Source organism: Falco rusticolus, chromosome 1, assembly GCF_015220075.1.
Source record: "Falco rusticolus isolate bFalRus1 chromosome 1, bFalRus1.pri, whole genome shotgun sequence".
In the NCBI taxonomy this organism is placed as follows: domain Eukaryota; kingdom Metazoa; phylum Chordata; class Aves; order Falconiformes; family Falconidae; genus Falco; species Falco rusticolus.
Window position 1 is genome coordinate 93,336,806 of NC_051187.1, and position 16,929 is coordinate 93,353,734.

General features: G+C 35.2%; 1 protein-coding gene across 16 annotated transcripts in view; it reads left to right on the forward strand.

Annotated features, from left to right (window-relative positions):
• The window catches only part of SLIT2 (slit guidance ligand 2), a 266,430-nt gene that overhangs the window by 143,470 nt on the left and 106,031 nt on the right, over positions 1 to 16,929 (forward strand). For all 16 annotated transcript variants that reach the window (XR_005104629.1, XM_037390324.1, XM_037390315.1 and 13 more), the window contains exon 5: positions 9,310 to 9,381. Coding sequence is in view for 15 of the 16 variants with exons in the window: in XM_037390324.1 (XP_037246221.1) it covers positions 9,310 to 9,381 (72 nt within the window). In the remaining variant the exon portion in view is untranslated. The remainder of the gene's footprint in view (positions 1 to 9,309; positions 9,382 to 16,929) is intronic.

Here is a 16,929-nt window from a genome sequence, read left to right on the forward strand (position 1 = left end):
GTCCTAATACTCCTATTTTATTTCAGAATTAGCGTTTGCCACACTAGGACATTCTAGCACAATAAAGAATAAATGGTGATTCTCCTTAAGCAATTATTTTCAAATGGTACCAGAGTATACAAATTGATTTAAGTGCACTTTTGGAGACATTGTAGAGTAGAATTGATTTTGCGGCCCGTAGATTAGCTCTTATGCCAAGAGTGAGACTGGAGGTTTTGGCTTGTTCCAAACCCAAAATATGATTCTATTAAAATGTAAGAAGGCCCAGTACTTGTGCGTTGTGCTATTTTTATTCTGCAGAAATTACCAGTTACTAATACGCAACATTATAAACAAGTTGATACCACGTTATATTGGATAGGCATGAGGAGTCAGGCTGTTTCTGAAACAAAAAAAAATGGTTAGCATTAATTGCCATGATTTAATTCTTTGATGACTTATTCTAAATGTTAAGGTTGATGGTGCTGATAATCTCTGGAGGTAACCGGGCTACCAGTACTCCTATTGTGTAGTGCATTGTTTTTTCTCTTCTGCTGCATATGTTCTGTACTGTATGCATACAAAACCTCCACCTCTGCTTTAACAAATAAGTAGATAAAATTGATAAAAATACCTGCTGCTTAATAATACAAATAATAATATATCAAAAGCTATAATAAGAAGTATGTTCTGATTCAATTACAGATTTATAATTGGATGGCATTTAAAAAAACCTGTAGAATTAAGAATAAAAAAAAAACAACTTCAGTGATATCATTAAAAGTGGTACCGTTAAAAGTGAGAGATGAAAGTGACGGGGGAAATTTGGTCTGAATATTCTTAGAAAAGAGATTCATTCCTTACCATAGGAATTGCTGTGACTCACATAATTCTGTCCATATTGCAGTGATGATTGCCCTATATTGTGAAATATGAAATATTCACTTGGGCAATGTAGCATACCATGGCATAGGGCGTGATCCTGGTTTATTGTGAGAATAGATTATGTGTCTACTATGTACAGCATCTGAATCTCTGGAGAGTCAACAGAGCAAATGGAAATTAGTGATGCAGAGAGAACCTGCAATTCAGTGATCTGAATTCTTCTCATCTGCTTTATGCGTCTCAGCATGGTACTGATATATACCACCACTGATATATACTACCTTGGTTTTGCCATCTGTAAAAGGAGGATAATAGTACCTCTCTCAGACATGCAGTTTTATTCCTCTTATGGGAAGTGGGTTGGAATGATGACATGAACAGTGATAATGATTTACAGAACTAATGATAGAATTTGTAATTCGTATTTTTGATCTTCACAAGGAGATAAATATGTGCCTAGAGACGTATTGGTTACTGTTGCTAGTATTGGACTCCTTTTGTATCTTGATTATGAAGAGGAATAGCTGCATTGGATATTTAACTGAAGAACAGAAAAAAATCATTGAACTCATAGAAGGCTGAATTGTTTATTTCATATCTAGATAATAATGAGGCAGCAGAGTTCTTTTGGGTTTTTTGGTGTTTTGGTTGTTGTTTGGTTTTGGGGTTTCTTTTCCAGAACAAGAGGTTGGACTGATTTGTTTATATATACATAAAAATATTTTTTTTTTAAACATTTCCTTATTCTGCCTGTCTTAATTGATCCATAGACCGTCCAAAAAGCTATGCCTTGCTAAAAGGGCATGAGAAACTGCTTAACTGCTTGGGTGTAAGATTATCTTCATATATAAATGATGCATTACTGTAACTTGTTATACAGTAGCTCTATAAAGCCAAACATATGTCAGTATTGTAACAATTAACTGGGTAAGTCTCATTTGACTAATGGGAAAGGTACGTACTTGTTTGTATATATTTATATATATATATCAATAGGATAAAAACCTGTTGTGTTATAGACTAAAACATTCATGTTTTTTTAGTAAGCTCATACTACAATATGGTATGTTTCTACCATGATGGCATTCCAAATATGCTTCAATAGATTTAGTTCACCTTAGCTATTAATTTTAGAGGAACTATGTCTCCAGGATACTCTCCCTGCATTTACACCATAGTGTAGTAGTTTTGCAGCATCTATATTCTTGAAGGCTTTGTACTTTGGTTTGATTCTCATTACATAGTTCTGAAAATAATTTTCATGCTTACATACCTTATCCTAATACAGTAAATCTAGTGATTGCCAAAGCATGCCTCTGTAGCGTTCATAAAAGGTCTTAGATTAAATTCCTAGTCATACTGCAACTTTGTAATTTAAGAGTATGGTTGTGTGATGACAAATGAAGGTTCATGAGCAGTAAAAACAATCTGATCAAAAGTTTTCCATTATAATGTGAGGCACCTAATAGAGAGTAAAAATTCATATTTATTACTCAAATTTAGGAAGTAGAAAACTGGCATTTTAGGAGTGAGATCCAAATCAGAGATCCAGTGAAACACAAAAAAAAACCCCTACTTTGCTATTTCGTTCTGTCATCTTTGCATTGGAAAGCCCACTACTTCTCTCTATATAAATTATATATATACATATATATATAATTTATGTATAGCAGCTTTTGCAAATGGAGACAGCTGCCAGCATTAATGGTAACATGAAATAATCTCTTTCCATCCTTCTCTCGAGACCTATCAAGACACAGTTGAAACCTGGGGCCGTGGCTCACTTCTCTTACGCTTTCATGTTGCAGCATGTTCTCACCTTCCAGAAGCCCAGATTTTACTGCTGATGTCTTCAGTACCTCCCATTGAGGCAGAGTACTTTGTTTTCCCTAACATCAAAGCCAGGGGAATAAATAACAGCTTTTGCAAACCTGGATCTTGCTCTGCAATAGGTTCAAGGTTTTAGATGGCATGCCCCGTTAAGGTGACTGTGGCTGGAGAAGTGTCTGGGGCAAAGCAGGACCTCATAGACATCTTAATGTCCAGCATCCCGCAAACAGCCTTCACAAGCTCTATCTGCAAGGAGGTCCTTAATGAACAAGTAGCATCTGTTTTTTCCCTGCCACCAAAATGTCTACTTTCTAAGGTGTACTCAGATACCAATGTGTTGTAGGAACACTGGATAGGACTGAGAGAAAAGCAAATCGTAGTGAAAACAGCTGAAAAGGAGAGGAACATTTGATATTAATGAATGAATTGTTTAGTTAGTTTTCTCCTTTTGGGATACATATCTAATTGATGCTTATGCTCATTAAAAGAAGCTGTGACTTGTTCCACCAAAATCATCGGTTGGACTAGATGGTCATTGTAGGTCCCTTGCAACTGAACTATCCTATCCTGTTCTAAAATATGTATATATTTTTTTTCACCAGTTTTGTATTCCAAGTGAAAATCCCCATGTCCAAATTCATATATTTGATTCAAAGTCAAACAAAGTAAAGAAATTCTCCTTCTGTTTATTTCTTTGAATGCCCTGTAGTCTCATCAACTATGATGATAATTTGCACCTTGTATCGGCATGGGCGATTTAATGCAGAATATAGTTAGCTAGTGTTAAAACTCTTTTCCAGTAAGAGAGAAAGACTAAGCAAGGCTTACTGTATTCATGTCAGATATATTTAAATAATTATTAAGGATGTGATCATGGAATAGCCACCTTCTGAGCTGTTTTTATGAGCTGGCATAAATAAACTGATAAGTATTCAATACTTAGTTTGACTCAGTATTTCTGCCTTTTCCTTTAAAAATCAGGACACATTACTCATTCTCAGTACTCAGTATTTACAAAGTAGGGAATGGCAGTGTAGATTTATGATATCGCTGGTCAGACACAGAGGGAGGTTAAACCATAGAGGAAAATAAAATTACAAGTAATTAAATTTACAAGCAGGTTTGCCATCTTCAAAAGATTTATTATTTCAGAACAAACAATGGTTTTAGCCACAGAAGAAACCTGTGATACAGCCTTAACAGTGTATGATATAGATATTATATGTGGTGTTTCAATTTATATAATTAAAAATTTAGCACTCCTTTTGAGGGTAAATGGGATATTCAACTGGGAACCATACATGGTGAGTAATAAAATAGCTGCAATGCAGTACTGTCTGCATTTTTTAAGAGCTGAAGCACTCTATCAGGCTTATTAATATCAGGTTATCTGAGGGCTTTATCCTCAAATAAAAAAGCAACAGAATTTATAAGGTTTTGAGGTTTTCTGTGGGAATAGGTTTATATATTGTATTGGTATGAATTTCAGATTTAGTAGGATTCTAGGTTGGTGGGGGTTTTTTTCCTGATATATGCCTATCTACTAACCAGTAAATACAATAAATAGAAATGTAGCATTTCCATTCTGTTCTGAGGAAGGATTCGGTAGTAGCAAAATTTTGGCAAGGTCTTTCTGCTATTTCCACAAAGCACAATGCATTATGATTACTAATACATTCTGGAGGGAGATGAAAAAAAACAGGGGAAAAAAAAAAAAAGAACTGAATACATAAAATGAAGCTGATTTTTAGAGGAGGGTGGTGTGAGAGATTTGATTGGAATTTTTTGCTATTATTTTTTATTCTATGTCATTGGTTTGTGAAATACAGATATCTACATTCTTTCAGGCATAATTTCAAATTAGACAAGTTCTACTGTAGTGTTATTTAAGATATCAGAATTAAATCCTTAATCTTTAAAAATCAGTGTAAAAACTGAGGCATATGTCATTATCTGTGTACATTGCATGTATTTTGCCTTGGCCTGATTTGCTTAAAAAGAAAGTGTATTTTATGTAAGCATAATATTTCCAGGACTTACTTGATCATAGATGCTTAGAGAGGCTATAGTATTTCTCTGGTTTTAGTGCTGAGTTTGAGTATTTGGATAGACTATGTTAAAAAAAAAAAAATATTTAGCTGCATCGTAATTAGTCTCTGATTTAGAAACACACACCTGACCTTCTGTGTGGGGAAAAAAAAGTATGCACATCTTTCAAAGAATCACTGTAATTGGGCAAAAATTTAGAAATTTTTGTGCATTCTTCTGTGTGTATCTTCATTCAGAGTGGGATTCAGCTTTGGTACGTGGATTTGGTTTTCTTGTTTCACTTTTGAGAAAATGGGGTTACTGCCAGAATATTACAACTCAGAAGAGTGCTTGACATATACACAGCTTAAACATATCTGAATCAAACCACTATAGGCAGGATGGTGTAGCTGCATCTAGAGCAGCACAGGCGCTCATCTCTCTGTTCTCTGAGAAGAGCCTCTTTCATCTGCTGCCAGCCTAACTTGTCCACATGGCTTTTTGTGTGAAAAACTGCTATTTAACCCCAATATTAATGTCACACCCTTTGGCTTGAGGAGAAAAGCCTGAGAGCTCTCCTTGAGGACATCTCATGCTAGAAGAGACTGAAGCTCTGTATGGCGGTTCTGGCCCCAAGAACTGGTTTGATGATGTATGAGCGGAGGGGTGCAGGGAGGCTGGGTGGCTGAAGGTGACCTGCCGGCCAGTGAATGAAATGAATGAAGCCCACAAAGTTGCACTAAGGAATTTTCTTGAAGGGTCAATGTCTAAGGTACTCTACTAGAGACTTAATCATTTAGAATATATCTCTCTAGGAATGTTATAATAGAGTCAAGAATAATTTAGTTGAAAGAGACCTGTAGGATGACTAGAATCTACATAAAGATGAATTCAAAACATCTTACAAGACTGCTGTGATTTATTAAAAAAAAGTAAAATATCTCTAGGAGAGCCTTGGCTTTTTCACTCTAACTGTGTACAAAACATTTTTTAGTCAGTTCTACTGTTCCAGAGGTATGCTGGATTTTGATGTAAGATCTTGGGCTGTAATAATAATAGAGAATAATTTGTTCCAGTGAAAGCATTGCTTGTTTCAAATGTGAAGATAGGCTTATGCCTTTTATTTCAAAAATACAGATTTGTTCTTGTAAGAGTAGGATGTTCTGTTGTTTAGTGGCTTAAATTGTATTGAAATGCTTTGAGCCTCCTTCATTATAAATAGTGACATCATAAATTATACTTGGTATTCAAATGCTGCCTGGTTTTGAAATGGGAGGTAAAGTTCACACAGTTATTAGTGCAGGAAAACAATGACAATCAGGCTTAAAAGGAGGTTTACACCTTAATTAATTGCAGAATGTAAGCTGCAAAGTCAAATCAATGTAACATAATGGTCTGCAAAATTGTCTGGGTTTATCTATAAAATAGATCTTTTCCCCCAAAAGTCACAAGGCACCCTGTGCTGCTTGGGGCCTTCTTTAGCAAGCAGTCTAAGAATTGTAGTGAATGAGTTAAAACATCATAAAAAAAGACCACACAGCAACTTCTGAGTCCTAAGTCTGCAGTGTGAAATGTAGGTGTAATTTATGCAAACAGAAAAAGTTGCCTGTTTGTTTAAGCCCCTCAAGGTTTTTATAAGGAAACATTTTTAACATGAGCAGATGAAAACTTGATGCAATCAATAAATAATTACTAAAAACCTGTAGTGGTGAAGTAGGTATAAATTGTGTGTTGAAAATCTTATTTTTTTTTTATGAGACGTAGAATTTTGCAGTGAAGACATGAATGAGTAACTTACACTTTTGTTATATAAACAGTTACAAGAAAGTTTTGCAAACCAACAGATGCATTGCAAAAAAATTTCTTTTGGAAAATTACATGTGCCAGCCTTACTTATCTCTTCATGTTTAGAGGGATGCTTTAAACAGTGCCTTGCACAGCAAGGTGGGGAACCTTTGCAGTCAAGTAATTTACATTTGAAATGTGCTAAAATTAGCAGGGAACACTTTAGTCTACATGAGCCTGTGCAACCTGGAAATGGTGTTGACTGTGTGGACCCAGCGGTAAATCCAACATGCAGTTAGTTAGTCTGCTGCCTTTTGCACACGCATACACACAGACGTACATATGCACACATACAACCGCTGCATTGTTTATTGAGGAACCTGGCTTAATAGCTGTTACATGTAAGTCCCTGCATTTGTGCCAAGATTTGCATTTAGTGAAGGAAAGAAAGATTTTGACCATTGATATTTTTTTACTAGATTTTAGAAAATAATCTACATTCTGTCTCAGTCTAGTTCATCTTCCACTTTTTTTTAATTATGTAAAAAGGTGAATGACGATAATTTATTAACTGTCATAAAAAACATCATGCACCATTACCCATTACCTCCTGCACTATATATTTATGAGCATGGCAGTGGTTTACATAGATATATACCTATATCTGTATTATAAACTAATCATTGATCATGATATAAATTACTACTGCTAACTTAACTAATTTATACACAGTTGTTATATAGGTAAAATGTATTGGTCAAACAGAAGTGTAAATATAGATGTTTGCTGTTTATACTTATAATGGAAAATTTTTTAAAGGAAGTAGGCTGTTAAATCATGTTTCTGTAACAAATGCTGAAGACGGCTTTTTCATTCATTGCCATTGAATTTATTGTCAGAGCAGTGCAGTCATATCCCATTTCAAGATTACTTAGGAGGCTTGAAAATTAAATCACAGCTCATAGATTCTCTTTTTTCACACACGGTTAATAATAGTAAAATTGGGTCCAGTTTTAAATATACTTTGCAAGATACTGCAATGCAGTTAGATGCACAAACTATGAACGATTTAGTAAACAGAACGTGATTTTCCATAAATTAACAATGAGTTGGATAAAACAAAGTTTCTGTCAATGTATGAAGAATTATCTTAAAAAAAGAGATTTGATATTTATTTTTTTTTAAAGTCAGGCAGTGTGGGATGTTGTAAAGTCCTCAAATTATTTAAAATTCATAAATCTGAAAGAGATCTTCAGGAGAGTTTACTAATTGGAAATATGAGCTTATGCTAGATTACATTTTAGGGAAAGGACTGTTTATGTCTAATCAACTAAATGATTCTTGGTTATTCACATCATTGGAGCTAGATCTCTTATTTCTACACACCCTTTTGCAATGTTTCTTCCAAAAGCTGTCTCTGAAAAGGCCATCTAAAGTTGTCTCTAAAAAGTAAGACATGGCAAAACTTTACTTTTCCTGTTAGGGGTTGGATTACATTCAATGTGCTTTTGGATTGAAGCTCCTGATTTGGTTTTAGCAAAATGAAATCTGGTTAGCCACAACAAAACTGCTCTGCAAGTGGGCTGAAAATCCCGGTGTAGAGAACAGCCTCTATGCATCTGATTTTTTTCTAACTTTTATTCAGGTGCTCAAGCAAGCCTCTTCATGTAACTTCTTGTGTACCCCACGTTGTCTATAGATACATGCATCTCTGAAGGCTTCTAAAAGAAGGTCTGATTTTGTAATTTTAAGACACCAAAGTAGATATGTCCCTTTGAAGGCTTTCAGACAATTATGAACCATGTGTGTTGTAGGTGTGTTTGGTCCAGGGTATAAAACTATTGTCTGAAGGGAAGTTTCCAAACTACATGGTGTGGATAAAGCAAAACCAACTTACAATATTGATCATCTCCTATTGCGCTGCATTACTTATTAATGGAGTATAGCATGAATGAAAAGCCCTGGATTCTAGTTTGGGGTTTTGGTTAGTTTTTGGGTTTTGGTTTGGGGGTTGTTTTGGTTTTTTTCCTGTCTCTTCTGCTGCTGCCTTTACTTCAGTTCTCCTGATTTTATTTCCAGTATGGAACTGTAAAGGCCAAAAATATTTCTAAATTTCAGGAAAAAAAAATTTTTGTTTATACTGATAGCAAAAAATACTGCTGATTAAGAATTTTGAAAGAATCTTAATTGAATTTCTCTTTTGGAAAAGATGCTAGTTTGAGATAGAGCAGTACAGCTGGTTATGTGGGGATTTGGGGAAGGAGCATTAGATATCTGCTACAGGATGGTTTTTACTGCTTTTAAAAATATATGTTGCTTGCCAATCTGAAACAAAATTCACAAATATATTGATCTCAGATGTTATACAGCCTGATAGTTGTTTCTCAAGAGCTCACTACTTGCTCTTTTTGCCAGTTTCAGTCTTCCTTGCACAAAGCTGGACATACTGTCAAACATTTGATGTTATGGGTTTGGAATGGGTTGGAAAATGAAATCACTTAGGTAAAAACTAAATCTGTTTGGCCTTCATTGTTAAACTATGTAAGGCTTCTGGGTTTTCTTTGGCATATATTGTTTTGTAAAAGACCTACTTAGTGCAACATAGATAAACTTATTTGACTATTATTGCTGCGTCTTTTTCTTCAATTACAAATCAGTTAAGCTAATAAAATAAGCTTCATTGGAAATTGACTGAACTGTAATGGTTTAAATTATTTTCTTGTATGTTCTTCTGTTATACACAGAACTAAATATATATGGCAGATTTTAAGTTTTGTTTTTTTGGTTTGTTTTTTTTTTTAGTGATCTTAGTGAAAATCAGATTCAAGCGATACCAAGGAAGGCATTCCGAGGAGCAGTAGACATAAAAAATCTGTAAGTATTTTCCTTCATCTTCTATATATTCTGATGATAAGGCTTTGTCAGTACAGTGTCTTTTTGTTGTATCAGATATGTTTTTCCTGAGCACTTTTATAGCTGCTCAAGGAATCTGCATAAAACCAATGCTTATCATTTGTTTTGTCAAAATACTTTAAAGAATCTTAAGCATCCTAAAATTGCCTTATATGAAATCTAAAACTTTGAAATGAAGTTAAGTGCAACGAGGCATTATAACTATTTGTTTATGGTAACCAGAGTTTAATATTTGAATGTCAGGCTATTTTAAACATTTTGTTTTCATGTGGAAAAATCATTTTGCCTTGGTTCTAAGTTTGCCCTTTGTATAAAAGAAAGAAAAAAATCATGCTGTTAACTAGTTTTGCTAGTGTTTATATTTGTACTTGTGTGACTACTTTTCTTACACAGTTTTCTTCTATGGTAAAATAAGTATTTTATGAAAAGACAGTTACTTACTTTCCTGGAGATAGTAACCCTGAAGTTCATGGGCAGGTTTTGAATTCTTATGGCTTCTAAATGTGAAAATATGTGAGTTCCAAGACAAAGGAAAGCAGTGACTTTTCGACTCTCTGTTTAGAGTGATAGATCAGTTTAGTGGACTGAAAGAGCTGGAATGACTTGAAAACTGTGATAAAGTTGTACAGTACAAAATGTTTAGGTCATACACTAAGAAGCTGTAACCCCTGCTGTAGGCTGAGGGCTCATCTTTTATAAACAACCAACAAAGAGAGGACATACACTTGTGGGTTCCAGAAAGACTATGGAGCTGCCAGTGTGACGCAGCTGTGAAAAAATATAATTGCTATTCTATGTGGCATCAACAAAAATAGGGAAGTATTAGGGCATTATATGAGGTTTTAATGTAATTTCTATTGAAATGCTTTTTATTACTTGAAGCTGCCAGTGTCACGAGAAAGATGAACTTTTTAGTTGTACTACTTTGAAAATGGAGTGCTCAGTGATTACAAAGGGGATGACACGCTGTTGTTTCCCCAGGAGGAGGCAACTAGAGGGGAAACCCTTTGCATTTCTGTATTCCTATGGTGGACTCCATTCTACTGCCCGCAGCACTGCAAACAAATTGGTTAGGGGGACTCTTTTTCGAAGATATAACAGAATGCCCAAGAGTTTGTTCTACTTGATATGATACTTAAAAAGAATGGGTTGTTTTTTCTTATTTAAACATGTTTGTGATACAGTTCTTCCCCACAGTGAAATCCTACCACATCTCAGTGGAAAAACTATTATGTTCAAATCTATTGTGTTTTAAAACATGCAAGCACTACTCAAAGTAGCTTTCTTACTTTGTTTAATGGATGTTTTATGAGTTTCTACTCAGAACTGCTCCCATCATTTCTCATGGTCTAACAGAGACTTGGCTACAAGGAGAAGCCTGCATTTTTCTGCATGATCTTTTATATTGGAAAATTGATACAGCTTCAGAAAGGAAATTTGATAGTAAAAATAACAGCATCATTGAGAGTATTCTAGTGGCAGAGCAGTATTTTAAATCTACTCTTTAAAACCTCTCTCTTTTGGGACATAATTTTAAAAAAAATCATAAAAGCCATAGCATTGTCATGAAGTCCAAATCATATCTGTGGTATATATTTTATCATGATAGCATATATGCTACAGATATCCTTTATTGGTGATCCCAGAGAATGAAAAAAGAGGAAAAAAACCCACCAGACCCCTAAACTGAAATCTTTATGATCCAACTGCAGTTGAAAATACTAAGAAATATATTTCTCGGTCTTGTAAATGTTACTTAAATTCCTACAAGGAAGAGCACCTTATATTTTGTGAGGTATAGGCGTGAGGATCAGAATGATGAGTGAGTTTGTGGGGTGAGTTGAGTGGATTCTAGCACACATTTATGTAACTAGATCAGGCTGGTTTGCCTTCCCAGAAGCTTAGACAAGAATGAGATGTGAACCCTAGCCTTCCATCTCACCTTGGACATTACACTTAGAGAAGGGTGATGGCAAGAATTTTGCTATTTTTATTTTTTGTTAAAGAAAATTAAGGAGACAGTTTATAAGTGATAGGTATAGAAAACATCACTTCACAAACAAAGGAAACTATCAAGTGAACTACCTGTAAGGAGGTTGTAGCAAGGTGGGTGTTGGTCTCTTCTACCAAGTAGCAAGTGATAGGATGAGAGGGAATGGCCTCAAATTGTGCCAGGAGAGGTTTAGATTGGATATTAACAAAAATTTCTTCACTGAAAGGGTTATCAAGCATTGGAACAGGCTGCCTAGGGAAGCTGTTGAGTCACTATCCCTGGAGGTATTTAAAAGATGTGTAGATGTGGCACTTAGGGAAATGGTTTAGTGGTGGACTTGGCAGTGTTAGGCTAACCATTGGACTCGATGATCTTAAACATCTTTTCCAACCTAAATGATTCTATGATTCTATGAAAGAATTTGCCATCTATTAGGGGATTAACCTAACATTCAGGAACCAAATATTTGTATATAGTTAAGGAGAACTGTCATGAACAGAATTCAATATTTGTTCTAATTTCCGCATTTCTTCTGTAATTGCCCAGTTAATGCATAATGTTAAAAATGTTAACCAAACTTATGGAAGAGATAGGTGAAGGCACAAAGAGTAAAGAAACTTGTATTAGAACACACTATAAAGTCAAGATTTGCTTTGTGTAACAACATTAATTACATCAATTTCAATATAAATTAGACTTTAAAAAAAAATGCAATGATTTATACCCATGCCATACAGTAGCTTTAGTAAACCGTTTCAAAGACATTTAACAAGTCCTACAGAACTTGACCTCATTACATACTTTACGTTCCTGAATGGAGACTCACCATTCTTTCACTCCCCTTCTGAATCAAGAGTTGGAATATTTTGCAAAACATCTTATTGTATATTCTGGTAGTCTTTGCAGAGCAAAAAGGAATTAGGTATTAACTCAGATTATCTAAAGGAAATTGCTTCCTTTAAGGTTGATGATACCCCTATGATCTTTTGATTTCCTGCTAATATGTTAGCTCTAGAGTCCTCTTGGTGTTTCTCAGAACTGGTCTAGTTTCCATAAAACATGGCCATGGTATTTCCTTCCTGGACATCTTCTTAGTAATGTTCACAGGATAGATTCTGTAGAAGACAAAAGCAAAATAGGGAAGGCATTACAAGAATTAATAACCCAGGCTATCTGCCACACTCTCATAATCAGAAGAATAAAAAAACCCTGAAAAACCATTAGGCCCCACAAACCTACTTTATATCTAATTGGAATTTCCCATTTTCCAACTTGTTTCTTGCCTCTCATACTACAACAGAGAAGAGTCTGGCTCTGCCTACACCCTCCCTTCAGGCCATTGTAGGCAGCAATAATAAGATAGCCCCTTTTCCCTCTCTTCTTAAGGCTGAACAAAGACAGTTCTTGCAGACTCTCCCCAGCGGTCACCTACTCCAGGCCTCCCATCTTGGTGGCCCTGGTTGGACTCAGCACAGTCAGTGTCTTGTCTTCTACTGGGGAGGCTGAAACTGGATGCAGTGCCTGGATGTCATCTCACAAATCCCAGACAGAGCATTCTGGATTCACTCTCACCAATACAGCCCAATTGTTGATAAACTGGTTCAGAAAAAGCAACAAAAAAACAGGGAAGCTTATTTTGTGCAGGTTCCCCAGTCTGGAAGCCCGGTGTCCAGTATTTTAGCAGTTCACATGTAGGAAAAAAACCTGGCTGCTCTGCCTTGAAATCTTGATTTTCCTGTTTAAGGGCAATGACTTGAAGAATAATTCACACTTAGTATAGCTGCTGATCTGGAACTTGACAAAAATTAAGGTGGAAATTCTGGAAATATAATTCTGATAGTTACTCCTAGCTTGCTACTTTTTCAAGGAGAAAAATAAGAAGTTAGTTTCTTCCGAGGACACAGTGGCACCCACTTTTTAAAAAAAATAAATAGAAATTATCATATAAGTTGGAAATTAAACACAGGGTTTCTAATATACATGTTAATGATGGCTTCATAACCCTTCCTGGTGATGCAAGTACTCACACTGGATATGAAATTTATTTAAAATCTCACCAACCTCAGGAATTTTATTTGTATTTAAGATAGTAAGAAAATGTTTAGCGGCCAAAATTATAAATTTGGATGGATTGTTGTTTGAATCTGGTTACTAGGAAGAAAAATAACTGGAAATAACAAGCAAACAAATGTGAAACACCACTGAAAGAACAATAGTGCTATGCTCAATTTTTGAGAAGTAGGTTTTGGCTTCAGTTTGATGATTTTTATCGAATTATAATATGACATTTCCATTTGAAGTATGTAAAATTTTCTAAGATTCCAACTCTCTTCCACTACGTAATCAGTATTTGGCAGAGGATGGAAGGGAATACACCAACATCATGGCAGAATTAAGATGCTAAATATATGCAACATCAAATGATACCAAAAATACCAAGAAACTTTTTAATTGTATCTCTTGCAAGTATCTTATGCCGTTTGTCTTGCCACAGTGTAGCCTTACTTTCAAATCGTGTCTTCCTCGGTGCCTTTGTGTTCATTTGGTTTCGCTTTTTCCCAACAAGTGGTGGACACTCTAGCTGTCACCCAAAGGATGAAGGCTGCAGGGCAGTGTAGTAGCTTCACAGATCAAATTGGCTGGGAAAATGGAAAATTAGTGAAGAGAGAGGCAGACACCAACATCCAATCAAAGACCATCCCATTACGCTAAACTATGTCCAAAACCTTCATTAGTATTACTTGATGTTGCCTTGATGCCTCTTTTGTGCTGACTGTGAAGGAATTAGAACTGGTGTTGTCACTGAAGGCGTGACTGAATTTTGTGTTAATCTTTGTTGGCAATGATTGGACTTTTTCTGAAGTTCAATTTTGTTAGCAGTCAAAAAACACAGAGTCCTGCTGAAGATGTTCTAGTTGCTGATTTCTTCTCGGATCATGCACAAAATTCCACTACAGCTGGAAGTATATTTTTCTGCTCATCTGTAAAAGTGCTATCCAAATGCATTGCTTGTCAAACCCATGCTTTAATAATTTAGACTTGGTGTATTTTTCATGTTATTATGGTCTTGATACTGTTTGTCTTCTAATTGCTAAATTGTGTTGTTGCTGTGAAGTCATACTGATGTGACTTACATCAGTAACTTACAGATTTTTCATTCTGTGTTCATCCCCCTTTTCACAGCATTCTTCTGTTGAATTTTGATTTTTTTATTATTATTACTTTGCTCATGGAAGATACTAATGAGTTGAGCCAAGTAGAGTGCTAAACAATTTTGAGGGAATGGAGCAAGTGAACTGTAGATCTGTTCTCCCTTTTTTTCTAGTTTATTCAGCAAGTATGCCGTAGCTGGAGTTATTGCAAGTCCTGCTTTTTAATTTTGGGATAAAAGAAGGTGGTTAATCATTTGCTATATTATGTATATTAGGAAAAATATTATTCATTGAAAATGTTTTACAGGGAAAATTTAATAAAGAACAAAATGAACTTCATTTTTTAAATAAGAACAAGTATAAAAAAAGCACTTGACTTCCAGAGGAAAGAATAATCAGAATAAATAGTAAGTCATGGGAAACAAGCAGTTCTTTGAAGTTTGATAAAAACCTTTGAATAAATTCTTACATTATTTTGTTACATCTTTCTCAACTAATGCCTCTGAAATTATTGATTCCTCTTAAAATTGAAAAGTGAATTGAGAAATAGGAAACTCAGTTCTGTTGTAAAAAATACAAAGTGACACTAAAAACAGTGACTGTTCCCAAAAGTTGTGTTGCAGTGATAAATATCATGCACTCTGTTCTTTTCCCAGGGTGAAATTTTAATGATATGAAGTCCAGCATACAGTGCTAAAACTAGAAACATTTTCTAGATGTTTTACTGGGGAGGAAGCTCCTGTAGGGATCTAGAAAGGCTTCTGACTTTTCCTGATGACTTCTTAAAAAATGTTTACTATTAAGGTGATACAAGTGGAGAATGTAATTGTTTCTCAACACAGGAGAAGGTGGTAAAGCTGCACAGTACCTCTCTTGCACGGGGTCACAAAGTGTTGTCAAGCCATGAAGAACAGGAGAGTGAAGCAGGCAGATTGACTGAAACTGCCCCAACTTTTAACATAGCCTCTAGGAATGAGTGAAGAAAGTTTTCTCTGTCAGAGTCAGTTTAACAGGGTTTTTCCTGTATGAGGGCAGTAGTTTTCAAATGTATGCAACATCTTGTTAGTCATTAAATGCTCTTCTTGTGGGATGACAAGGTTTATTTTTAGATATTTATTTATCATTGCCTGGTAGACAACATATGCTAAAAGGGAAGAAAATACAAGTTAGCAACATGTTTCTACAGTGTAAGATGTATCAGCAAAAACAATAAATAAAAAATACTTTAAAGCGGGCATTTTCTTGTTAGTTGAATGCTTTTTATTTAGGTTTTACTAGTTCTTATAGCTGAACTCACATAAACATTAACATTTTAAATAGCAGTAGATTAATAAGTATATGAAATACCCAGAGAATGCAGCAGATATAGGTGCAAAACCCAATTAATTCTCTGTGACAATGGAAAGATTTTGATTGTGACCGCTGCTGTTTGGCATTTTATAAGCTCCACAGGAATGGCACTGCTGAAGGTAATCAACTGCTTTGTGGAAGGGGAGGCAGGAGCAAATAGTGACTTTCCAAAAGGATGGAGAGATCCCACATAGAAAACACCCAAAATGGAGATGGGGCGGGGGGATAGATGATAAAGAAATTGGGGATAGGGGAAGGATGAGGATGGGCCAGAGTTGCTGGTCCATGTCTGATCACTTTCAGTTCTCGGGGTGCTTTAATAGTTTGAAAAGAATAAAAGAAACTCTTAGGGAGGGAAAAAAAAGAAAGCTTTCTAAAGTGGATTTAGAATTACTGGTATGCTCAATAACTTAGTGATGAGAAAAGTTTCATTATAGGATTGTAGGTTTTTATGTGTGGTTTGAAAGCCGATATGCTAAAACCAAATTATAAAACATAACTTAAATTTAGAGCAGTATGTGCTTTTTTTCTCTAGTATTCTTACTTATGTCTTAAATCATAGCACTCACACAATTTGCTATCAGGAACCAGCCTTATCCAAAAATATTCATATTGCTTCAGTATATCTATTAGAGGGACATCATAAGTTAATGTGAAATACTGTCTAACTTTCTGTTTGGATTATATATGCATTGGATATCTTTACCCTAACACAAATATCATAAATTGCTATTCAAGCCAGACACACAATCTTCAAAGTCGTGTACCGTTCATAGCATAAAAACCATATATCATGCCAATTGTTCTTCACGGTGTGTGTCTGATCGGTTTATATCATGGTCATAACGGATGGAAGATCATCTAAAACATAAAGATGGTAGTATCTTTCAAAGACAATAATTTATAAAACTAGGACATATTTCTCTTTTCCCACCAGCAAAATTCCCTTCCCCCAAACTAAACCCAACTAATTAATTCAGTGCAAACGAAGTAACCTTTCTGGTAAGAAGATTA